This window comes from Columba livia, chromosome 2 (assembly GCF_036013475.1).
Source record: "Columba livia isolate bColLiv1 breed racing homer chromosome 2, bColLiv1.pat.W.v2, whole genome shotgun sequence".
In the NCBI taxonomy this organism is placed as follows: Eukaryota; Metazoa; Chordata; class Aves; order Columbiformes; family Columbidae; genus Columba; species Columba livia.
In genome coordinates, this window is record NC_088603.1 from 72237137 (window position 1) to 72263843 (window position 26707).

Sequence of the window (26707 nt, forward strand, 5' to 3'; positions counted from 1 at the left end):
GGCCTCCCCGCTTTCCATGTGATCACCAGCTTTTGCTGAAAACCCTGGAGAGATGTGGATGGGTGCGGGGAGACATCTGCAACCGCTGGCTGCTAGAGCGCAACGGCTGGAGCAGGATCTGTTTGGCTGCATCCGCTCTCTCCCCTCCTCGCTCTGACGGGAAGTTTTCCTCCTGGCTCTGACAGCACCGCAGCCACTTGGGGAAGCACATGACTTCCTCTGGAGACGGCGTTTCTTGTTTGTGTTGCAGGCCTCCAGCAGGCATGGCACTGAGGCAATATTTATATCAGTTTTTGTAACGTCGTCGCAGCAGCTGCAGTTTTTGGGAACTGAATTGTTGGCTGGAAGTGGAGAGGGAGGCACAAAGCACACCATGCCACGTAGGAATCAGGGTAGAAGGGGAAAAAAAAAAAAAAAAAAAGAAAATCAGCAACCAACCTCCTCCTCCAGCTCCTCCAGAAAGCTCGTTGTGTTCCTGGGTGCCAGGGGTGCTGCTTGCCCTCCAGATGGTTACCACAGGTCCCATCTGCCTAAAAGTGAGTCAACAGAAATCATAGCTCAGGATGCCAGTGATGGAACCATATCTCTCCCTGTGGGGTGCCTGTGCTCCTGGGGAAGAGGGGAAGGGGAGTCTCCCAGCTAGGTGGCTTGCTATGCTATATGCCTAACAACCTGCTGGGGGAGGTGGGAGTGAGCTTGAGCCTTTTGGCTATGAGACAACATAGTGCAATGCTCCTGTGCAGACAGTGAGGCTGCCTCCAAAACCACAGCAGCCTGGTGCTGTGCCTCAGCAATCAGCCCGAGGAGGCTGGTTAGCCCAGCTGCAATGATGTGCTGGTGCTGACACAATGCTCCCAGGTCCCCAGCTGGTATCTCTGCCCTGCACCAGGCGGGTATCCTGGCTTCTACCTTGCTGTGGTCTCTACTGGGAAATTTCCAGGGAGCTAGGGTGGGGGTCCTGTCTTCAAGATTATTTACCTGCTGCTTCCCATTACAGGAATGTGACACAATTATCTTTTCTGCCTCCTGGCTTGGTTTCAGTGATGTGAATTTAGCAGAGGTTTGAGGCATCATTGATGTTACAGGACTAGAAGTCATAGCGAGTTGAAAGAGAGTGGGGTCCTCTTCACTGTGTCTCCTTGCTGTTTCATCTACCCTGCAACTGAGGTAAATAAGTGCCAATGGCAGGTCCCATGTGCTTAAACAGGGCTCTTCCACTGCTTGGCCCGTGTATGCCTGTCTGCGCACTTAGTAGCTAATTTGTACCTCTACTGCCAACCAGTGGGCCACAGTTCTTGCCTGTACACTCCTTTTTCTTTGTGTAACTCCACTGGTTCATGGAGTTATGTCTGACAGAGGAGGTGTCACACACACTCCCCAGTTATCTTAGAGTTTGGTGGAACTGAACAAAGTTGGCGTGGAGCTGAAATGCTTCCACCAGGTACTGCCCCAGACCCTGGCTGTTAGGTGATACATGTTTTATCAGGGGCAAGAGCTGAAGGTAATTTTTGCCAAACATAGTTGTTTGGTGCAAAATACCTTCACTGTCCTGAACTGCAGAGGGTCTTAAGAAAAAGATCCACTCTGCTGGGCTACCAACAAGCTCTCCATGTCTATGTTCCACACAGTCCTCTGAAGGGACTGCCAGGATGCAGAAGGCAGGGGAACTGTCACTGTGTCTGCCTGGGGGTACTCTGAAAACCAGCACATGAAGTTGCATTGCAGGCACCATGAGACAGAGACACCATTAAATATCAGCAACATGGTGAGTATGGCTTCTTGGGCTGTGTCCCTCAGAAAATCCCATTTGGTCTCCCTCATGCCCTTGTGCTGTGAGAAGCTCTATTCCGTCTCACTAAGAACTGAAACTTCGGTGCCCAAGCGTCCTGAGATGCTCCTCGTGAGTGGGGTTGGGGCAAGACAGGCAGAGAGAGGGAGGGAGTAAACAAAGATGTGCCAGCAGCGATGGCAGATCCTCTGAGGTGGTGTGGGGAGGGCTTGGCAACCCTATCAGCACTGTCCTATTGCAACAGGAGGGAGGAGGGTACACAGAGGTTACTTAAAAACCCCCAACTTTTTCCAGGCTTCTATAGCTCTTCAGAAGTTCTGCGAGGGAGAAGAAAAAGAAAGGAAAAAAAAAAAAAACAAACTATCTGAAAAGAAGGTACCCTTGCTAACTAAAAAACTTCCTTTAAGAGCTTACTGCTGTTAAATAATTGCTACATTTTGAATTGCTGTTTTCGGGAGCTTTGGGAAGAAGTTTCGTTCTTGGCCATGAATATTTTCTTAGAAAGATGGCATGGCACTTTCATTGCTACATGCTTCCACTGAAATAGATGTGAAAGCAGTTTTGACTAGCTCAAAGAGAAGTCTCTGATCAGCCTACATCTGAGATTTCCCTTATGGTTGTTAGTGGGAGAGTAATAAGTGGATAAGTGCTTTTTTCTTTATTTATTTTTTTCCTTTCCCCCCTCTCTCTTTCTTTCTCTCTCTTTCTCAAAAGTGGATTGTCTTGGTACAGGAGTTAGCCTTTTAGATATTGGGTGTTTGTGTGCATAGGGACAAAAATACAATTCTCCAGTAATCACCCACAGACTGTTGTAGGCTGTAGTATTTGGGATGATTGCAGTATAACTTAGAATGTCATTTTTATTAGGGGGAGGCAGTGTGTGATGCACTTTCTGGAAATATAATTTGCTATTTTGGATTCAATAATGCTGTTTTGGAGGGTAGAAGAGTGAATGATTTTTTCAGTTTGTTTACCTGAAACTCCCTAATGTTTTTAGTGTCCTGCTTCTCCCAGACAAACACTTCTGTGTTAGTCTTCCTTCTGCTTCTCCCACCCTTCTTCTTCTCTTATTCATGTGTTTTGACAAACACAAAATGCCTTCCACTCCTTAGAGAGCTGTACTCCACCATTAGACTGATGGTTTCTGCCTCTCGGTTTTTATTTATGTGTGTCTAAAAATGTGTGGTTTCCTGGCACCACACATTGTTTTTGGTTCCTCCCATCTTACATGTGCCATGCTGGCTCATGTTTTTTTTTTAATTGCAATATTTCTTTCTTTCATGGTATTACAACATTTTTAATACAGGATGTCTGAAACAATGAATACCAATGAAGAGAGGAAACCTCCTCTGAATGGGAGAAGAGCCCTCCCATCAAACAACTCTAATGAAGAAGAAAATGAGGTCCCTGAGATGGAGGCTTTTGGATTGATACCTAGAGGATTTAATCCAAAAGGTACAGTGTACAATTAAGCCATGAATCTATTTTTTTATATCTTCCATACTCACCCCTGCCCAGGTCTGTGAAACCACTTTTTGCTTAGTATTGTAATTTGTGTCCTACGTACCTCTCAGTCTCCTTATGTATTTTGATCTCAGATAGCTTTTGTTGCTGTTCATGGAAATAACTTACTAAAAACACCCATGTACTTGGAAACATTACCTCCAGGGTAAGAAAAGCAAGGAGCAAAGAAGTTGAGTCACCAGTTTTCAGATTGAACTGTGGGAGTGGTTAAGAAAAAGGCAAGGATGGGTTATCCCGGTTTGGTCACAATCACAGAGGCACTTTAGAAAGTGCTGGCTTCAGGCATGGCTGTGGCAACACTGCATGAAGGGGAGAGGAGGAGGCTCCCTTCCTAATGGCCCTTCTGGTTTGTCTGGCCTTGAACTGACTGCAAAACTACTGCAAAATGCTGACTGGCAGGGAAAACTTTTGCTAGATGTTCAACTCTCTCATAAAATGACTGCAATTCTCAAAGACATCCCCATAATCTTAATTATTCTCCTGTGAAATGTGTTTCAATCATTTGGTTGGGGAGTCAAAACAGTATAATGTAGGGGATAGGCAAATCAGTCCACATTCTCAATGCAAACTTTTTGGAGTGAACCTTAAAAAAAAGTAGATAAGATTTCATTTAAAAAAAATATCGAGATTGGCTGCTGAATGAGTCACCAATTAAATGATGTTGTTTTTTTTGCCTGTTGGAAATGAACAGCAGAACTTGTTGAATGTGGCAACTCAGGGTAGCCAGATGTAACAATACTTAATGCTCATGCAGGGTTGAAAAAAGGCTTAATAAATGTGGACAAGCATTAATTACTGGCATTCTACACATTAGGAAATGGGCTAAGAGGTCTTCAGTGACAAACTCAAATTTTTATTGGAAATAATTATTTCTGTAATCCTAATCATGTGTCTTAACCACATGTTCCCCATTATAATACACATATATTTAAAAAAAAAATGCCTGAGCAAACCAACTGGCATGTTAAGACTATAGAAACTTTGCTTGAACATTTTCAAACAACTCTGTAGCTCTGGGGCAAGTATGTGTGTTTAAATTGTCAAATGTAATGCAATACAGGTCCTAACTAGATATTGCTCCAAACCCAATCTGCTCACAGAAGCTGGAGTTGTGTAGGGGTGTGGGATACCTTAGAACAAATAGAGCCTGTAGCTAAAGCCCACTGGTACCAGGAGAAAGATTCCTATTGCTTTTTGATGTGCTTCATGTCAGGCTCTGAATGAAGTGTGGTGCTGCTGGATGGGAGCTTCTTGCTTTTCTGAAATACAGTTGAAACTTAAGAATGTCAGTTCAAGCGACCTGAGGCAGGAACCAAACATGTGTTTAAGGTGATACTGCTGGTGAGAAAAACAGCCTTTGTCCAAAGCAAGAGTTTGTGTGGCCAGAGGATAAACCCCTCTATGGGAGTGGTATGGTTGAAAAATAAACTTCTGCATAACAGCGGAACTCTTTTTGTACAGCTGAATCAGCTCTGCTGCGCAGTTCAGCTCTGCAGTGCTTGTAGCAACAACCTGCAAGGGGTCACAGGAAGGGAAGGCACTGCAGCCCTCTTCCTGTTTCAGTGCACATCACCTGTGATCTAAGCCTGTGATACCAGCTGATGTCAGTATGATCCCTGGACACACTGGAGTAGGATGCTTAAGTCACCTCTCAGACCACACTAAAGGTTTATAGCTCAATGGAGCTCAGACTGGGACTTATGTTCAGGAGCTGAGCCTGCCCAGAGCACTCACAGCATTGTGCTTGGGGAATAAAGTGAACACCTGCAGGCAGAGCTGGAGCGGCAGAGCATGGCAGGGCTATAGCGCTGCAAGCACATCCTTGCAGAGGGCTGCTTGTGCCACCTCCTTCCCCTTCGCCTGCACACCTCTACACTTCTGGGTTGTCCACATTTTTTGTAGTGGTTCCCACATTTCATTGCTGTAACACACTGAAAAAAGCAAACAAATGCTTTTATCCCTTTTATCCCTGCTGCTACAACTGAGGTGTTTTCTAGCCTTTGGGGAAGGATTGGACACCTGCTATAAACATCTAAATGTCAGTGTCTTCACCTGCATCAGATCATAATCAACACAGAGCCAGCCAGCAAGTGGAGGTGAGGGCACAGGCTGTCCAGAGAGGCTGTGAGTGTCAGTTCCAGGGTGATCTGTACCACACTCCACTGGCTACAGCAACCAGCCATCAACTGGCCACAATAATAGTTGCGTACCAGGCTCACATCATTTAGATACCTAAATTTAACTGAATCCTGCCCTTGATCTGTGCAATGTAGGTGTCTACAGCTGAGCTAGTCACCCTCGTTCCCCTTGACAGCTAACAGAGCAAAACAGGCATTTTTAAGGTGTGATGCATTTGACCTATTTTAGCTACTACTGTAGCATGAGGTAAACTCTGTGCTTGACTAGCTCTCTGCTGACACCCACTTCTGTGCTGCTGAATCACAGTCGGAGCGTGTGGCAGAGGCTGATGGGGACTGCTGCACCCCCAGCCTGGTCAGGGGGCTGCCTGTTGCTGGAGCCCAGCTTCCTTGTGGGAGGACATGCTCATTGAGGAGGATGCTCAACCCCTGAGTGTTTCTTCAGCAAGAAGCCTGTGTCTCCGTGAGCACACCTGTGCTGTGTCCTCCCCCTGGCTATTCCTAACTAGCTCATCTCGCCACAATGTGTTACACGTGGGCCTGGCACTTACAGCTGCTTGGTGGGAGGACGCAGCCTTGCGGCCCCATGGTCTACAAGCTCCCCACGCACCTTCCTTTGCAATGTTCAGCAACTCGACAGAGAATCGTGCTTCCCCTGTTGGCACAGCAATGGGCACCTCTTTTGGAAACTCACACTATTTGGTTCGTAATCCGGAGCCCTTTTTCTCTGATCCTTCAAAAAAACCTGATATTTTAAGGCTATTTTTGTTATCTGAAAAACAGCTCAAGCTTGTGCTCATTTATTTCCACGCAAGCTTAACACTGCAAAAGCTTTAAGAAAGCATCAGACTGCTGCCTGTCATGCAGCAAACCTTCTTGCACTAAACAACAGACCAGGCTACAGGCAAACTAACAAAAGGACCTGACTTAAAAGGAGGCCTTGGTGGCCACCTGTCCCTCACAAACAAATGAGCAGTGACGTGCACTTTGCCTGGAGCGTTCCTTTGATCACACCCTAGTGATGGAGTTAGCACAGACCATTACCTTGCTCAGGTTTTGTCCTCCATAATTACCATTACTGTAATTAACACAGGCTTGGTCACAGGTTATCTCGATCTGGCAAGCTCAACATACATTCTAACACTGAAAGTGAAAGTGGAATGTGTTTTCTGCAGGTGCGTATGGCTATGTTTTGACAGGAGCCATGTGAAGGTCTGAGATAAAATGAAGCAAATACTGAACTGGTGGCCCAGGGTGGCTTAGCTTTGCAGTTCCTTGAAGGGGAAAACTTGCGAAAGAAGGGCAGGGTCACTGTTGCTTTTTAATTCAGAACATGAGATGAAAACACAAGCCCTCAGCTCTCTTTTTATGCCTCCTTGGAAGGAGGGAGAAGCTGAGCCAAACTTACTGATAGCTTCAAACCAAGGTATGCAGCTTTTACATGCACTGCTTTCAACCTGGGAGGGTTGAGAGAGAAAACCAGAGACACTCTCCCCTGCCCTGCTTTACCCCCCTCTGGGAAGTTCCTGCCTCACATAATTTGTGAGCTTTGTCAGTGTTATTGTGAGTGAGCATTGATAAGTTTTGCAGGGAGGGAGGCAAAGACATGCCCCACTTCACAGAGGAGAAATGAGAATGATTTCTGAGCAAAACACATTTAATGTTTCACACAAAAACCACCTCTGTAACTTCAGCCAGCACTAAAGCCAGCAGGGATCTACAGAAGTTACTCCAGAAGCCTAGTGAATTAAATGGAGGATAACAATAACAATGCCATGGGACTTCAAGCCTGCCTCAGGATTCAACAGGATATTCCAGCCTGGGTTAGCAGGAGGTGGATGGGTTTAGGTTCAGTTGTCCAAGGTTTTTCCATAAAAGGATCCTCAGACAGGTCCCTTCCCTTCCCTTCCCTTCCCTTCCCTTCCCTTCCCTTCCCTTCCCTTCCCTTCCCTTCCCTTCCCTTCCCTTCCCTTCCCTTCCCTTCCCTTCCCTTCCCTTCCCTTCCCTTCCCTTCCCTTCCCTTCCCTTCCCTTCCCTTCCCTTCCCTTCCCTTCCCTTCCCTTCCCTTCCCTTCCCTTCCCTTCCCTTCCCTTTTCTCATCCCAGCTGATGGTGACAATGCACCAGCAGGACCTGCTCCTGATGCCCTTAATTCCCCCTCTCTGTCACCTGCCACCCAGAGGCCAGTTTGGGTGGCTTGACTGGGGCAGAAGGACCATGCTGGTGCCCAGGGGAGTTGCTGCATGCGGGCTCTGCTGCTGTCTGGAACACATCCCTGCAGAAGGGCAGGGCTGAGGCAGATGCCACAGTAGCCTGGAGTTTGTGCATCCCAGAGGGAACTGCTCTGCTGTTTGTCCAGAGCCAGCCACCATGCAACATCTCCCTACCTTTAAGGAAGAGCAGCATACAAAGCTGTTGCTTGAGATTCCGTGAAACAGGCCTCATGCAGTCCTCAGTGACTTCAATATCCAACTCATTAGCTGAGCACATCATTCCAGCTCACAGTGTACTCAATTCCAGGCCAAATTAGCCACCATCAGGAGTACACACAGCTCCACCAGCTGCTGTAAATGTGCACCTCTTTTTGCCAGGCATGAATTTGGCTCTGTATCATCAGTATAAAATGCAGGAATTACCTAGTTTCTAACTGTCAGCACCTGGAAAGACAAGCTGAGAGCTGCAAATCAAGCTTTACACTTCAATCTCTCTCCTGGTAGTGGGTACCAATGGTCCTCCTGGCAGAGATTTTGTGATTATCTGCCCAAGTATGTAGGTAAAAGAATGATGTCCAGTTTGTTTTCGTGTGGTTTCTTTTTCTGTGAGAAGACTCCCATTGTGAAAATTCCCGGTATGGTACAGTCATGTAGCTCGTGGTGACTGCAAGTGCCTTTGGCTATCCCAATGCCACCCCACAATGGTCATTAGCTGAGCAGGCTAAGTTCTAGCAGTAGTATGCTATAACCCTTTAGACAGCCCTAATTTGAAGGGAGTGAAGTTTTGCCCATGCATGTTATAGATACCTACTGCTGTTTGCCTATAACTCTATGCTGTAATTATACACTGTAATGTTATATTTAGTTTTCATAAGAATACGGTAATAGCAGTGGAGGTGTACTGAGAAGCTGAGTCTAGACACATACAGTACACCAAAACCTTATTTAATACAGACAATCCAAGCTCTCAGCTGAATGCAAGATCATTATCTGCGTCTCAGGCTCTTCAGCGCTCAATAGTAGCAGCGCTTTGCAAACATTAATATATTTAAACATCACAAACCCCCTGTGAATTTACATTTTACAAATTAAGGGCTACAAGATGGGAGACATGAAGCCACAGCTGTTAAAGATCCACTGATTGCACTGGTAAACTTGTGACAGCAAGGCCCAGACTTGCAGAAAGCCAATGCCAAAGGAAAGATGGAGCCCAGCTCTCCCTGGGGACATTCATCTCTCTACCCATAGCAACCTGGTCTTTCTGCAATTGCTTTCATAATTCACTAGAAACCTTGCAGTGTCTGTGAAAATGGCAAGTAGATGGAGAAGTGTCAGTCCGTGAGTCCCTGCTCAGCCAGGAGAATGTAAACCCTGAACAGATCCAGCATGCTCCATTGCATGGTGTTCCTTGATGAGGCAACGTTGGAGAAGGGGAGGACAGGGCTTCTCATGATGTTGATATCTGTGTTGACATTCCAATATACTGACTCCTTTCCTCTCTGTTCATTTACGTGTCCCTGCAGATTACCTGCGTGTTGTGGATATTCAGATGTTCAAGGAGCCCCATGAGATCAACAAGCAGCAGCACCACACTGACAAGTACTACAGCCCCAAGCTGATAGTGCGTCGGGGACAGCTTTTCCAAATCCAAGTTGACTTCAACCGGCCCTATAACCCAGAGACGGACCAATTCTGGCTGGAGTATTTGATAGGCAAGTGCCTGGTAAAGGCTGTGTCATATCAGCAAAGTAAGGTTGAAGAGTTTTTCATAAACAGGAACACAGCAGTACTTAATGTCTGGGCCTTTTCCTGTTATGATTGATAAACCATAAAAACAGGCTTAACCGTAGGCAAGGAAGAGCGTTTCTAAACAGGGTCTGAATCCTTACTTGAGAAAGTCAGCAGAATTTCTTGTGAGAGAGGAAGAGCAGAATTGGGGACTTTCAAATTTATCTCTAGTTAATGCCGTATGGCAATTCTGACAAGTAGGTGGAACGGGAAACATATTTTATTAGCGTCTAGGAGATGCAGAGAGGAGGAGTCTGTTGTTTGAGGTGGGAGAGATGACTATGTATGAACTGGGATAACAAAATGCTGAGTATGCAAGGTGGGAAAATTACACAGGGTGGAAGAATAGGAAGCCTTGCAACTTCGCAGCCTGCATCTGGTGTAAAAGGATCTGGGGGTGCCGATCGACAGCTAGCTGAACATGATCCAGCACTGTGCCCAGGTGGCTACGAAGGCCAATAGCATCCTGGTTTGTATCAGCAATAAAGTGGACAGCAGGACTAGGGAAGTGATTGTCCTCTTGCACTGGGCACTAGTGAGGCCACAAATTGAATCCCGTGTTCAGTTTTGGGCCTATCACTGCAAGAAAGACATTGAGGTGCTGGAGAGAATTCAGAGAAGACCAACGAAGCTGGTGAAAGGTCTGAAGCACCAGTTTGATGAGAAGCAGCTGAGGGAACTGGTGCTGTTTAGCCTGAAGAAAAGGAGGCTGAGGGGAGACCTTATCACTCCCTACAACTATGTGAAAGGAGGTTGTAGCATGTAGGGTGTTGGTCTCTTCTCCTGAGCAGCAAGTGATAGGATGAGAGGAAATGCCTCAAGTTGTGCCAGGGGAGATTTAGTTTGAATATTATGAAAAATTTCTTCATGGAAAGGGCTGGAACAGGATGCCCAAGGAAGTGGTTGAGTCCCCATCCCTGGAGGTGTCTAAAAGATGTGTAGATGAGGATCTTAGGGACATGTTTTAGTGCCAGAGTTAGGTTACAGTTGGACTCGATGATCATGAGGGCCTCTTCCAACTGGAATGATTCTATGATACTGTGATTTACAGCCAACTTGGTAACAAGGGAGAAGGTTCAGAGATTGTAGCTTTGGACCAGAGACTTACTCAGGGGCACATCAGAGGCTTTCTTGATTTACTGCAAAAAGAGCAAGAAATCATTTTTCTTCTCACTGAGAGTTCATCAGAGCCCCAGGTCCTAAGGTACCTGTTGGTTTATTGAAGGAACAACACCAGAGAACAGCATCCCTGAAAGTGTTTACAAGACGTGTAGGTGAGGTTCTTGGGGACGTGGTTTAGAGCTGGGCTCCACAGTGCTAGGTTAACTGTTTGATTCAAAGATCTTTTCCAATCAAAATGATTCTATGACCTCGCTAAAGAAGAAGGAAACCAAGCAACAGAGTGGAGCCTCCTACTTTTCTCCCAAGATGGCCCCACTGAATACTGCTCCCTGCATCACAGCTCTGGGAAAGCCCCAGCTTCACCTAGAGTGTTCTGGGAGTTTCTGTGTTAAGACATCAATGTTTCCCTTATAAACTCTTTAAAGTAGGTTTGAATTGACGTTTTAATTTACTTTCCTGAGAGATGCAGTTCCAAAATTTGTAACATTGATTTTTTTCCACCATTGAATTATGATGATGTGGCCATTTATTAGATTTGTTGCATTTTAAACCTAGATGGGCATTTATCTCTTAAACATATGTGCAGTGGAAAGGTTACTGTCTGCTCATTTTTTTTCATGGTTCTCTTCTTTCTAATTTAAATTAGGGTTGGGAGGCATGTTATGACAGTCCAGTGAATGATTGGCTGAACAGCCACAAGTGCCTTTAAAAATTTAATATGCATAAATATCATTAGTTCTTTTGGGATTTAATTAAATTCAAGACTGTTCTTATCTTTATATGTTTAAAACAAACAGCTGTAGCAAGAAGAAGTGGAAAATGGAACATTTGTTTTTTATTGAATTGTGTGCAGTTTGCGTTTGTTTTAATCAGATATTCTATATTGGAAGAAGAAATTTAACACTTCTTTTGACATTGCACAGTCCACTTAAGAGAACGTATTCACTTATTTTCCTCTTGCTCTTTCCTAACACATCTGTCCATGGTTTGTACCGTGAATCTCTAATCAGGGATAAAAATCCCTTCATCCTCAGCCACAGTAGGAATGGGGTTAAATGCCAGGGGAGACTTTGCAACAAACTCAGCTCTGAATGATGACTTTGGAGTCAGCCCTGAGTCTGTGGTTGACTTCTCCTCTCCATTCTTTGCTATTACTGTGAAATGGTAACAGTAATGCCGATGTCCCATGTGTGGTATCTGGCGATCAGCTGAAGAAAAGTGCTGCATATACAGGATAGTATATAATGCTATTGCCCTTCCCTGCTTTTTAAGTGTCTGTTTCTGTGAACACCACTGCCCTCTTTCTACAATGAATTTATTATAGCTCACAGAGATTCAGCTGTGAGAGGAGATGTTCAAGCTCCTCTTCTAGGAACTGGTTAATACTCAGTGCTCCACAAATGTTTCTTTTTATGTACATGTGGTGAAAACACAGTACATTTTTTCCTCAGAGGCTGGCAACAGAAAGCAAGACAAAAACAGTCCACAAAGGAGAAGGAAATTATCCAGAGATGATCTGCTTGACTCTCGCTACTTCTCCTTTTATTGGCAAGTCCAGGAGAAAGAAGGGGTTTCTTGTACTTAGGAAAGGGAACAGAGTGCTCAAGATTTCAGTGCTCTGCTCTTAAACTTTTTGTAATGGGGAGCTGTGGCCTTTTACATCCAGGTTTTTTCTGTTCTTCTGCCTGAAGAGCAGTCATCCACCTCTCAGCTGCCTGAAAGCCGGAGCCCAGTCCAAAATCTGTCCCTAGGCTGCCTTGGGTTGCAGTTTAGCCCTGCTGTCTTAAAATGGGGTCAACTCCCTTCTGGATATTTTTTTTTTTTCTCCCATTGACTCTCCCCCATAGACCAAGGTCTGACTTTAAGATCACCAAAGACCTGCCCTGTGCTACTGTCAGGCAGGAGCTACACCAAGGGACTGGCTCAGGCCACAGCCATACAGCAGAGGCAGCTTGAGCTCAGGGAAACTAGGGCTATATCACCTAGGAAGGTGCTGGGTTTGAAAGATTAAATTGATGGGCACACAGAAATATGGGCAGATGGTTGTAAAATTACCTTTCCAAAGAGCTCTCTCTGTGCCCAAGCAGACTTCAAATGGTACAGCAGAGCAGTAGAATAACCTAGGTTGGAGAGACCTCTGGAGGTCTCATGTCCAAGCCCTTGCTCAAAGCAGGCCCAGCTTGCTTTTGGGACAGGTTTTGGGTATCTCCAAAGGTAGGGAGGCCACTTCAAGCAATGTGGACCATGCTGTCTACAAGCTGTAGAATCTTTTGCGTGTTTCAAGGTGCTATTCTCACAAGGTACAAAGATACTCTTGGTAGGGATGGCTGGCCTTGGCTCCCAGAGAATTCGACTGGAGCTGGGAAAACTCAACATCTCTTTTTGCAGGGCTGTACCGACACTGAGGGCTGTTTGTACAATAGCACCGTAAAAAGCTGTTCAGAAATTATAAGTTCCCAGCACTGGAAATTTCCCAGCATTGACGTTAATCCATCACAGAATTTTTGTCCATTAAAGACTAATTTTGCTCCTGAAAAATGAGGCAATGCTAATGACTTGATCCTGTGTGTGTGCAGAACTATTCTATTTCCTCTATTCCCTAAAATTTAGTTTTAGTTCTCTTTTCTTTGCTCCTATTTTTGCTTCTTTTGCATCATTAAAAAGATGATTAATGAAGCAAGTAAATCAAGAAGAGACTGCGTAATCCTACTAATTGATAATGAATCAAGGGTACCTGCAACAAATGCTTCTCGCGTCTTGTGAAAGTGGGTCTGAAACACTCACAGAACAGTCTTTACCAACAGTTTCTTTTAATCCACAGTCCATTTAAAGACCATTCACACAGTCTCGAATTCATGGGCAAAATTATATAAACAAATATATATGTGTAAATTTGTAAGTAATTCACTCCAGCCTCTTGAAAGTCACTTTTACTGATATTCTTCTTTGATAGTTCCTTATGACTAAAGTCCTTTTTACTTTAAAGGACTGTTTTCCATAGAGTCATCATCAGTGAAACTGGATGAAGTGCTAACATGTGAATTATTATAATTCAGTTTTTCACATAATGCTTCATCAAACTAGGACTATACTTGTCTGCCAAAGTATGGAAAACAATGAATGTGCCAAAAAATCCGTGTGGAAAATTATCCACTTATGAAGAGTAGTGCGATGTTATTCTGGTCTCATGCTGGACTGCAGCCCTGCCCCAGTACCTGTGGTTTCGGAGCTGCTCCATCACTACATATTTCCTTCCTAGCAGCCCATTTCCTGGCTTTAATAGGAGGCAAGGTGAGCATCACCCCTGGGGAAATACTCATTTTATTGATCTGGGGTTAAGATGAAAGAGCCACAAGAGAGCTGTAGATGCTGTGCTTACATCCCACAACAGAAACAATTGCAGTTTACATGGAGCCCCAGGGAGCGCAGAGGAACCAATGACCCCTTCACCCGTCTTGATCTCTCCTGACTACCACATTCATGGCGGTGGGTATACTTTGTGCTGCTCTTAGCTTTCCACAGCATGGAGCTCAGTCTGTCCAAGCATGGCTCCTGCACCTGGGGCAGCCAGTTTAGCATGAGTGCTGCAAAGTTTCCACAGTCACTGCTGCAACAGCACTGATTTTTCTGAAAAGGAGATGAGTTATTAGATGGGCTTATATGGCCTTCAGTCTTGTTTTTAGTAGTAGTTTCCTATACATGGTTGTAAATCCTACAGTGGTTGATGAGTTTATATGTTGCATCCTTACTCTAATGATATATTTCCCCACTTCCTCATAAATTGTTGTCTATTTGTATTTTCCTTAAATGGCTTCATAAATCCATATATATTGGTCTAGCCCTAAATATTATTAGGAACATTTTATTCATTGGCATATTTCTGGAATGATCATAAATCCTGGTCACCAGGCTACACTCACCTTTCCACACATGTGCATGCACGGGCACCCATGCAGCCACCCATATGCACTCCTCAGGCTCCTATAAATCATTGCCTTTTGGCCTGAGATGAGAGCAGAGACTTACTGCTCCTTTTTCTACAGTCTTTCCAGGCCTGCTCCGCAGGAATAGTTATAAACAGAAGAAAGCAGCTAAGAACATAAAGATGTTTTAGCTGATCCTATATGGCTTATTTAGGTGACACTACATTCCCACTTATAGTCAGAGGGGCATCTAAATACAACCAAATAATCAAGGGTTCAATTCAGGACACCCACACCAGCATCAGTGGAGCTCTTCATAGTATCCACAGTCTTTATATAATTTCACAGCAGTGTTGGGACATGGGTTATTCCAGGAAGGTTGAGGTTTTGTTCCTTTTGTCAGGCAGTAAATCTGTCTTAGTGGGAAGTATTGCTACCCTTGCTGTCACCTGCCCTCCTCAGCAGCTCTGGGGCAGGGGAGGTGGTAGCTAATGGAGTGGCTGGGACATGAGGTGTCCCCCAGCACCTCAGATGGGATGTTGAGCTGAGTTCTGCTTCTGGGAAAAAGTTGCTCATTGGAAAAAAGTTGGATCTTTATTTTTCTAGGAGCCTTCTTGGCATTACACAAGAGCAACTAACTTCAGCGCTGGTGGAAAAGTCTGTTGGTGCTGGTATGTAACACAGTGCTAAGAGTTTATTAAATCACTATATGCCTGTTTAACAAAGAACTACAAAAATTGAACATTGATACAGAAACACCTGTCTGAACACGGAGTCCCATTTAGGGGAAGAAAGAATAATGTATCAGTAGTGGAATGCATTTCCTAGAAATTTACTCCAGAGAAGAGGCCTGTATGCCAGCTCTTAGCAAAGAACAAAAAAAACTACTTTCTGAATGAAGGCTTTGGGATATTTTTTTGCTCCCCCCTGGAATTCCCAGCCAGGCCCTAGAGGAGCAGAGAGGAGGGAGTCCCTTGAGGTGCTCTATAAATAGCAATATTTAATACAAAGGAATCTTTGTCTTTATTATGTTCTTTTGCACTGCTGCTGCAGCATCAAGTGGCACATAAAATCTATCTGTATTTTTAAATGGTTTTAGTACCTAAGGTGTGTGACTCTGATGTGTGTTTTATGACTATAAAGTACTAGAAACATTCACTTCTGGGACTGAGTGGTCAGATGTTATTCCTAGCTGGAGCCAAAGCAAGAATTATTTCAAGATACTTGGGTTTCCTACATTTCAAAGTCCATATTCAGTGTTTCTGAGGGCAATGGGATTTGAGGGTGGGAAGAACCCAGGTGTAATATTAAAGTAATAGTTTGAAGACACCGATGATTTTTAGAAAAATATGTTTCTCCTTCTTGCTTGTTTTGATTGTTTGGGTTTTATTAGACTATCTCTCTTTTTTCTTTTCTTTTTTTTTCCCCTCTTCTCTCTCCATTTTTTCTCCCTTTTTCCTCTCCTCTCCTCTCCTCTCCTCTCCTCTCCTCTCCTCTCCTCTCCTCTCCTCTCCTCTCCTCTCCTCTCCTCTCCTCTCCTCTCCTCTCCTCTCCTCTCCTCTCCTCTCCTCTCCTCTCCTCTCCTCTCCTCTCCATTCTTTCTTCTTCTTTCCCTTGTTCTACTTCATTTCCTCTTTCATCTTTCCTGTCTCCTCTTTCCTCTTTCCTTTTCTGACACTTGTAGTTGTTCATAGTAACTAATAAGGCTTGGTCCCAGAGTGTAAAAACTCCTCCCAAGGCTGCTTTTTACAGTAAAGCTTACCTTTGCTACACAGCTACTCTACTTGTGGCTTCCAGCTCAAATTTGTTTATCAGCCTCTCACAATTATTAGACTTCCAGGGCTGACATTGAAATAGATTCTTTACCCTTTGTATGAAACATTGTATCTAGGTAAAACAAATGAACCTAACAGGAAAATTGTCAGTCTTACTATGTGTAATGTACATCCCAAAAGGAGACAGATTCTTCAACTCCTTTATAAAACAATTTTCTAAGGAGGGTTCTTAAAAAGACTATTGAGAAACAGCATTGTTCACTTCCCTCTCTTCTGAGTTATCCTACTTCCATAAGAGAAGGATTGTCCTTTGAAGCTTACTGTATCTGCAGTCTCTGTGCTGCCAAATTTCCACTCCTCCCTGCTGAAAGAAAAACATCTACTCACTTGTGTAGGGCCTTTCCAAGAGCACCCATCGGTCCCTCCACTGGCTGTGCTGACAGCGTGGTGCTAACTCAGCAGTGGCATTTAGGAGCTGTCTGATGCACTCACACCATACAGCAACATGTATATCCCCTGGGGAAAAACTAAACTAGATGGAGATAGGTGCTTCAAGGGACTGAGCAGGGGAGAAGGAGGAGGAGGTGTATCATCTGAGCAAGACCTCGTCCCTGTTAGTCACTTTGAAGGACCAGCCCCAGACTTGGGTAGCTGGAGGAGGAGCGCTCGTGTTTTGCTGATTGAACTTGCCGTACCTACCTCTCACCCTCCCTCTGTTGCTGCAGATCTCTCTCTGGTGTGGCAGTTTCACCCAGAATTAAACACAGCTTGCCTCCATGCCTGACAAGCCTGGAGCTGACATGCTAAGGAGCTGAGGCATATGTTAAAAATAACTCACTGTGAATGCGTGCGTGTGGCCACGGTTCTGTGTTTTACACGGCTCATTCTTTTGCTGCTGTGTAAATAGACTTTGGCAAGCTTTAACAAACACGGCTCTCTGATTTTTTGCCACTGTGAAGTGTATGTTGTGTGAGGGGCATCTCATACATGCCTGCATTCACACGTTCATCAGTCATGGTGCATTTCACCATGTAGACTTCCACTCGTATTTATTTACTTTCAAAACCTTGTGGCGCAGCTCTGAGGGAGACCTGAGCTCCTTTATAGCAACAGCAGCTATTTTGGTCCTTTTTTTCTGTGCTCCTGGAAACCCCAGGAGTAGGACTGAGCCAAGCTGCAGCTGAAGGGAGCAGGAGCTTTAGGAGTCCAGCTTGGATAGCTACAGAAACCAAGGTGGATTAAGAAAGGATAAGAAAAGTATGTAAGGGTTGCAGGTCTGCGTACTGTGTAGCAGGGAAAATAGATATGTTTGGGCCATTAAACCTTCGGTAAAAGGGAGGTTTCTGTAAAAAAAATGCCTTCTGGCAGTAACGTGGCTCAGTACGTAGCATTGAAACGTGAAGAGTTGGAGCACTATGAGAGAGGGCCACTGTGAATTCTCTTTTGTCCTCTCCTACCTCAAAGGCAAGACAGTCAGCAGCTCCTGTTCAGTGCCTGATATCTTCATAGCTGCAAAAGGAGCCTATAAAAAACTCACTCTGTGCCTGATGGTAAAAGCGCAGCAACCTCTAGGTTTTCAGAATTCTCAGGCTGGATTGTTCCACTTTTGAGTGTTGTTAGAGAGAGGACAGGGACATCCCAACAACATGATGTCATGCAACGCCTTTGTCTTTCACAGAGCAATTGGCTGTGAAATGTCCTCTACTGAGGGCCAAGGCCTCCTACGCCCAAAGCACATGTGAGCATCAGGGACTGAGACAACCACAAAGAACTGGCTGTGGAGCATTGTTCAGGCTGCCAGCTCCTGGAGTAAATGAGAGTGAGAGGGATCCTGAGCCAGCTGATGCTGCTGGCAGATGTACCCTTCTGTCAGCATAAAATCACTTTATCTTCTCTGCATGGCTCCTGGTCCTGACACGCACCCAGGCAGCCTCCTGACTCTCCATGGGTTGCGTTATCACCAGAGACCCTGCAGAGATCGTTCTGCCAGGAATTTGCAGACCTTTGGTGATGAGTCTTCAGATAATATTGAATCTTCTTCCTTAGAGACCCTAACCCAGAGAATGAAACCACCGTTGCACATAATCCCTTCTGAGAAAGGGCTGACATTGCAGATATCCCAACTATGACCCAAAGTTGGCCCTGCTTTTCCAGTGCAGCCAGAAATGTGTGCTCAAGATGTAGATGAAAAACAAGTGGCCAAGCTGTCCCAAGAGGACTTCTCTACAATGTTGATAAACATAGTACTGAACCTACGTAAGGATGCTTTTGCCAAAAACCTTAGCATGTAATGCCAAAGTTATTCAGCTTTATAGCACTCTAGTATCAAGACAACAGATGTGTATATATGAGACTAGTGTGGCTGGTGCTGTCAGGTGTCTAGATGTTTGATTACAGTTCAGCTCCACAAGCTCCTGTCAGAAGTTACAACTCCCTTACTCCCCCATTTGCATTTTGTTGGGTTTTTTTTTCAGAAGATTAGGGAACCTGTCCTCTCTTCAAAGAAAATGTTGGAAATGGCTAACTGTGCTCTTGAGGGCTCTGCCCATCTTAGCAGCCTTCCTCACTTCAGGATTTCTGCAATTGCTAACAAGCACTGAACCCTGCTTGTCTGTCAGAAGCAAACAATGCTTTCTTGTATTTACTGTTTGTAACATCTGAGAATTACTTTGACTTCTAGGATATACATTCCCTGCCATCCCTGCTGTGTCTGCAGGATGCAGGCAATACCCCACAGTATCTTCTCTTTGTGGGTGAGCAAGACAGTGCAATGGCCTCTTCCTCTTATGCGTGGGAGCAGCATGGGCTCTGGGCTGAAAGGATCTCCTCAGCACCAGCCTACAGGTGCTCCCTTGTCAAATGGCAGGTATATTAGGGTATCTTTTGGCTTTGCATGCAAGAAGGACCTTTGTTTGGAAGGGCAAATGGAGTTTTGCATGTTGAGGTTTCAGAAAAGTGGAAGTAACAGGGGCTTGGTGTTTTGCTGAACCAGATACAAGGTGCCAGTGACAGGGTTTTCATAAGGATGTCTCGCAAAGGCCTCATGGCCTCTTTGAGGTCTTAGCTGGTTCCTATAGGCAGATTTGCTGTGGAGTGATTCTTCAGCCTCCCCATGTGCATGTGGTGCACAGGTATGCGGTGGTGCAAAGCTCCTGCCACAGCACAGCTCCTTCTGTCCCAGTAGGCTCCCACACCAACATGCAGCTTCGAGTGAAGATAATAATGTCATTTCCTAACCATGTTAAAATAGTAATCTCTCCCCGCTCCCACCTTTCTGAAGGAGGTAAGGGAGTTATTTTTAAAAGTAGCACTTGTTAGCAGTTTTCAAGGATGTCAGTTCAATTACTTGGTTTGCTCTGCTGCTTAGTTTGTATGGACTGCTTTTTAAAAAAAATTATTATGTCAAAACTAGAAGCAAAATATCAACTGCAGAGGCAAGCTGGGTCATACCCAGTTGCACTACAAAGAACAAAAATATGTTCAGCTCTCAGATCGCAATTGTTAGCAGAAAAAAGACTCATCTCTGTTACCTCTATAGGCTCTTTTCTCTAGGCTGGCTTTCCTTTGATGGCTTGTATTTGAAGTGTCCAATGCTTTATCTTCTAGTGTTTTCCATTGATTTTGTTTTCTTATTCTAGTCCTTTTTTCTTCTGTAGGTCTTTTCCTTCTGCTGCGTCTCTCACTGATCTGAATGGGCTTCATGGGTTACAGCGTGCCTGGCCAACAGGGCAAAGTGGGCCATTTATGTGCACTGAACATCTGCAAAATAGAAATTCATGTGTACTGAATAATCTCTAGGATGAAGCACAGTAGCCCCAGATTTCTTAGAAACATGAAAGTCATGGCAGCTTGCAAGCTTCACATTTAAAGCTGGAGTTGTCTTTTCACAGAATGTGGCAGTGTTCAGATCTGGGATTTTCTCTGCGTCAGCTGTACAAAAGTAAGCAAACAGGAAAATCAACACCCTTGTGAGTTTAATTTTGAAGTTCTTAAATAGCAGGAATGAAAAATATAGAAGTCTGTCTCTCTGTCTGCCATTGATACTTTTCATTACCCTGTTTTTGAACAACAGAGTCTGACTTTCAGCCTAAAATATGAAACAAATGATAGATTTGAGAATGAGATAAAGGAACTCAGCCTTCTCACGAATGCCTTTTCCTGTCTACACCGCTGGTTTACTTTCTGATATAATCTGGCTCTACCTCAGGCTCAAAGGGTGGATTCTCACACAACTTTGAATCCTGGCAGCGTATATGCTTACCTGGAGTCTATCCATCTAGATGTTTTTTATAGCTGGCAGAGTTAAACAGGCTTCTATGGGGTGCAATTGGTCTTACTATGAAGTAGGCTATCATGTGCAGTACTTTGGCAGTGTGTCATACTTTGGGAGTCATTGCTCACAGAGAAAGTTGTCTATCCAGCTCCAATGTGCTCATCTATATTCTGGGTGTCCAGAGTTGGTTCCCACTCCATCCGTGAGGAGCAGATGCTCAGGAGGAACTGAGTTTTGGGTATCTGCTGGTGGATAGACTCATATTTCCTCCATCTATGTGGAGTTGCTCAAACACCACTTGATCTCTGCATGTTGGCACAGTAGTGCAGTGGGAAGAACAAGGCTCTGCTCTGCTAAAGAGCCCCAAAACTGAGGTCTGTGTCCCAGTGGGCACTTCCATGCTAGCAACAAGGGTGGTGGGTGCATCTGCACTGAGGAAGGGGCTCTTACTCACACTTACCAACAGTGTAGCTGACACCAAGGCAAGGAGCAAGCTGGAGTGCAGCTTGCTGCACTAGGACAAACAATGGTGAGCATGGAAATCCTGGGACAAGCCCTGTTCATGCTGCCAGGGCTACAGTCCTCACAGTGCCTGAGCCAGTGAGACTGAAGCTTGCTGGAGTGAGACAGGTGGGGGTGTCTGCACAGGCTACCTGCTGGGAGGTGTTGCGTGTATTTGTGTAGCTGTACTGCCAAGTGACCAGGCACTGTGTGAAGCAATGAGGGAGATAGGTGGTTTCTGTCTGCTGAAAGTTTGCCACCTCTGTTAAAAATAGACAAAGAGATAGAGGACTGCCAGGAAATGAAGAGATTGTAAGAACAAGGTGAGCCTCTTCATGGAGTTATCACCCCCTCTCTCTCTCTCCAGGTCGCTACCCGCAGCAAAACAAAGGCACCTACATCCCGATCCTGGTAGGTGATGTACTGAAACCTGGCGAGTGGGGAGCCAAGATTACCCACAAGGAGAACAACTCTGTTCGCCTGTCCATCATGTCCTCTGCCACCTGCATTGTTGGGAAGTTTCGCCTGTATGTTGCTGTCTGGACTCCCTTTGGCATCCTCCGGACACACAGAAACTCTGCAACAGACACTTACATCCTGTTCAATCCATGGTGCCAGCGTAAGTACCTTATTAGAGTCAAAGGTTCACATTTTCTGCTGCCGGTCTCATCAGGCTTTGGGATGGGTGGTCCAGGAAGGGAAGCCTGGTACCAAGGAGGCTGGATACATGCCAGTTTGGGTCTGGAAATTCTATAGTAGCTCTACCAAGAGGCAAGTCTTTCAGCCTGAGGAATAGTAATTTCTTGTAGTAAATATACACTAGGGCTTTACTCTGACATTAAAAGGCATTGGCGTGAGCCTCCTGCCTGCCTGTGTGTGTTAAACTGACAAGTCAATATGGGCATGCTTTTTTTCCAGGATCTGGTGTTGGGCAGGATGTGGCAGAGTCCCATGTTCTATTGAGTTACACTGCTGGCTGCCACATTTAGAATCAAACATCTGCAGCCGAAAGCCTGCAGGAATTCAACAGAACCTGCTGCTCCTGCAGGGGTTGGATGGAGTCAACCTGATGTGGCATCACTGGTGGTGCCTTCCTGCCACTACATGGCATTTGCCCTTGTAACTTCCCCTTTACTGGTGACTAATTAGCAGTAACCCTGTCCTCTGTGAGGAACAGAACATTTTGCAAATAAGCCTTTTCTAATAAACCAGCACATTCAAGAACATTTTTTTTTTTTTTAAATTTCATTGGATCCTGGCTAAAATCAGCTCTTACATTGACAAAATAGTATTTTACCCAATGAACTACATGTGTGGCTTTATGGAGAAGGCAGGGAGAACTGGAGAGGTTTGGCTCAGCCTTCTAACAGGCTGCAGCAGAGTGTCTCAGCTTTCAACACTTGTAAGGCTCCAAGTCTGACCTAAATATTGCTATATACTCAGGTCATCAGCTGACTTTAATATTCTTCTGCCACCACTCTTCCTTTGTCTTTCAGTGTTTTTACCAGAGTATTTGAATCAAATAATCCTGTAGCAAACAAAGGCCATCCTACCGAGTGATGAGTAAGTTTAGCGTTATTAATAGAGTCCATTATTCAGCTGCACTACTGTCAGTACATTGAATGATTTGTGCTGAATTCATTACTTGCCCCTGGTTCAAGGGAATATAAGCAGTGATTAGCTTATACATTATTTAGGAAGATATCTGTTAATGCTGAGTAAAGCGGACTTAGTTAAGTGGCAATAGGTGGGAAGGGCAGGGCCCAAGGCCCCGCGACACTGCGAGACACTTCTAAAAGCAGCATGGAGGTAGATACCTCTTATCAGTATGCTAAGAGGTTATTGTGGAAGAGGATGGAGAGTGTTTAACAGAAAGAAAGGAGTCATTGCTGAAGTTATCATCCACTTTGAGCAGCCAAAACTGCTCAAGGTCTGTCAAGGCATCATCAGCCTGCCACAGCTCCAGCTAGGAAGGTGCAATTCTCCACCCCAAGGTAGGGTATCCCTTGGCTTTAGTCGTGAATGTCATAACAGCCAGTTTGTTAACCAGCGCAGTGACTATGCAGTGGCTCAGCACCTCCTTGAAAGGGGTAAACCCCAAAGAAAAAGATTCTTAGATTACCCCTGGTTGCCTCATGACTAGCATACAACCAGCTAGGGCTGCATACAGCCATAGAGAAAAAAAAAAATGTGATGCAGGGGGTTGGCTGCCCCACTGTGGTGTGACTAGGACCACATAGGCTGATTCAAATTGCTAGTCAGGGGGTTGAAGGGCAAAAATTATTCCTTCCTCTCACCACCTTCCCCACCAGCTCCCTGTGCTGACTGGTCTGCATCTGTTCATGGCACACGGGCACTTTGCTCTCCTGTGTCCTCCCTCCCTCACACCTCAGCTGAATGAGGCCAAAAGCCAGCAAGATTAAAACCACAGCGTGGGAACAAACCCGCAGGGAGCGAGACATGTAGTAGTTGCATTCATCAGCAAAGCCGACGGAAAAGCTCTGCTTCAGGAAAGCAGAAGAGAGTCTTGGGGCAGCAAGGACGTGCTGCAAGCCCCTAGGCCCAGGGGAGACAACTCAGGGTCACCCCTGGAGAACCACATCTTTGTCTCCAGCTTATGCGTTCAGCTGTGTCTCAATAACTTCAGGTCCTGGTCCTTGCTGACTATCGTAAATTTTGTTTTCTGCATGTTTCATTTGGATTTGGATTTATTCTCCTTTTTTTTTTTTTCCCCTGATTTTACTTACTCCTAGGTAGTTTGGGCTAGTTGGCTTCTAAATCTTCTTTTTCCTGTTTTCCCTGTGTTAGAAAACCAGGGACTGTTTCTCCACGCTTTATCCCCTGGCTGGAAAAGATTTTTCAGTGGAATGACGAAAGGGTATAAAAGCTCAGGCAGTTAAAGTGCAGAGAAAACAATAGTCTGAAAATCTTCTAGACTTGTTTGCTGGGCTAATAGCTAAGCAGAAAAGTTTGAGTGAAAAGCCTCATTAAAAAGAGAGAAGGCTGATGCCAGGAATGAATGAGGATTGTTATAGCAGGGAGCAGAGTACAGGCTCTGTCAGTGTCTGGTGCAGCTTTCCTACTCATCATTTTGGAGAAACATCAATGTGTCGGTATGAGCTTTTCTTTAAGACAGAGGCATTTGTGCCCTTTCTTATTACTTCCTTTCTTACTGTAGGTTATTTCTACATATCTTCGTAGCTAAGAATGCAAGTTCTTTTCTGCTGTTTCAGAACGAATTTGAATACCAGTCCAGCTACAGAGAACTTTGCTTCCAAAATCATCATATGCTTTTATATGTTTTAATCTCCTTACCTGTATTTAAGGCTGATCACCAAGAATGCTTTTAAGATGCAGATGCAGGGCCTGATCCTGCAAAATGGTATACACCACCCCCAAACATCTGGGAACTTAGCAAGCTAGTGGCTTGAGATTTCAGATACTCAGGTGAGATTTGCATTACTTAATAAGGAAGGTAAAGACTGTGAGGAGAGGCAGCATTCTTTACTTCAGCAAGTTGACATAGTTGGGGAAAACAGATGTGCTTTTGGGCATGCGGAGCCCTCTTCAGTTCTGAAACAGAAGATAAAAGTGGCAGGTAGTTAAGGATAACTTCTTGGAGTTTAACTTAACTCTTAGCAGTATCAGACTACATAAAAGCAGAGAAAGGCTCCTTTGATCTGGATACTGTGAGCTCTTTCCAAGAAGGTGCTGAGCTTCAGCAACTTTCTGCTGGGGAACATTAAGTCCTTATCAGGAAAAGACCTTTTATTGACTTGTGTGGCTCTCTCACAGGTGAAAATGCATAGTGTATCTGAGTAAGTTGCAGACTGTGAGCTGAGGTGTGTGTTTCATTCACACAAGCCTTCTGTAAGGTGCATTATATTTAAGCAATTAAATATATTGTAACTTCATTGAGTCAATTGCACATTGCTTCAGATTACATGCCTCAAATGTCCTAAAACAGTCTGAGGCTTAGTAATTTGTGTTTGAGTTTGGACTCCTCTACGTGTTATCAATCATCCAAATTTGGCCCAATAACATTTTCTGGTGTTATTAGCTAAATCCTAAATTTGATCTCTTGTATCATAGAATCCATGTGTGTGAAATTCATGCAGAACTTCACCCTTCTGCTACACTAATGTAGGCAAGAACTACCAGTTGCAAGGCAGCATACAAAGCTCAGCCCTAGGTGGAGTGTGTTTTGTAGATGCCTGTATTTAAACTGTAGATTACTGTATTTAGCTCTTGCAGCTCCACTTAGCTCTTGCAGCTGTGTTTAGACGAGGTGCTTAGGGACATGGTTTAGAGCTAGACTTAGGTTATGGTTGAACTTGTTGAACCTGAGGGTCTCTTCCAACTGAAAATATTCTATGATTTTATGTTTGCCACAGCACTGTCCTCTTCCCAACAAGAGTCTGGGAGCTTTGTGGTTCCAGGGAAGCCAACCCTTGCATTCCTACATTCCCAGAGGAGCGTGTTGAAGGGTGGCTGGGTGCTCAGGGCAAGCCTTGCACCTCTGCCTCCACTCATCTGCTGTGCTCAGCAGTCACTCTCTGCACAAAGAAATAGCTTTTCCAACTCCAGCTCGCTGCTGTGCTGGGAATGGGGTCCCCCCATACTGGGTAGGAACCTCTCATGCTCATTCACCTTCCCAAATTCAACGGGCTTCTCTGTACTCCTCATCTCTTCTATGAAGATCTTGTATTCAGTGGGATTCCCCGTTTGCAGTACCATCTTCACGTGAAGTGTATTTTTGCCTTATCCATCTTCAAAGAGAGAAGCACAGGGGCTAATTTACTTCTTTGTAGCATTGCTAGTGTTTTAGTAATTTCCCAGGATAAAAGAAGTGAATAAAAATAATCACTAAACTGATAGAGAAAAAGAACAAACAAACCCAGCACATTTCCATGGAATTCTTCTGTTTGTCAAATGTGAGCCTCCACTTGCACAAAATCATTAGGAATTGTACTATGTAGAACATGCTTAGCATCAAAGTAGTCACAAATGTCTCATATTTTCTTCTAAATAGTCTCAAGGGTAGTAAAAGCTGTCGAAAATCAAAGCAGCTGGCTTCTCTGTGAAACACAGAAGTCCTTTTTACTTTATCAAAAGACACAAATATTTTAAAATAATTGACAGAGAAGTTAATCAATTTTCATCTGATTTAGCAAAGATCACGCAGTCTCAAAATAACATAAGCATCTCAATTGATACCAACCAGATCAATATTGTTATTTTTAATCCCTGAAAGAAAACAACAGCTGCCAAGAAAGTATATGCACACACTCCACTGAACGTGTAACTGTATATAAGGTATGAGTTCTCCTTCTTTAAATGCATTCTCAGTACCTTTTGTACACATTTGCTTTAATAAAACCCAGAGCTCAGTAAGTCAATGCATATAGTTGTTCAATCAGCAAATCAGGCAGATCCAGCCTAGTGAAACAGAACCTAAATGGTCTGTAACATCTGCAACATTTTTCGTGGGAAGTTATGCAGAACTTGTTAAGAGCTGGGAGTTGGACCTCAAAAAATTTGTGTAATATACACTTTCATATGTATGAGAGTCCCTGCTGGCACAAATGCCTACAGCTTTTTGGTTCACTGTCAAGTTTTAACAGTCTCTTTTACCTGGTAACCTCTGAATATAATAAACCTG

At 44.5% G+C, this 26707-nt stretch overlaps 1 protein-coding gene across 2 annotated transcripts in view; it reads left to right on the top strand.

Annotated features, from left to right (window-relative positions):
- Positions 1–1746: 1746 nt before the first annotated feature.
- Positions 1747–26707, top strand: part of F13A1 (coagulation factor XIII A chain) — a 61405-nt gene continuing 36444 nt past the window's right edge. Inside the window, exons 1-5 of one of the 2 annotated variants that reach the window (XM_021301335.2) lie at positions 1747–1765; positions 2084–2164; positions 3096–3244; positions 9187–9375; positions 21413–21664. In XM_021301335.2, coding sequence (XP_021157010.2) covers positions 3097–3244; positions 9187–9375; positions 21413–21664 — 589 coding nt within the window. In that variant the 5' untranslated portion in view covers positions 1747–1765; positions 2084–2164; position 3096. Of the gene's footprint in view, positions 1766–1981; positions 2165–3095; positions 3245–9186; positions 9376–21412; positions 21665–26707 lie in introns of those variants that run through there. The other variant, XM_065052470.1, reaches the window with a different exon arrangement.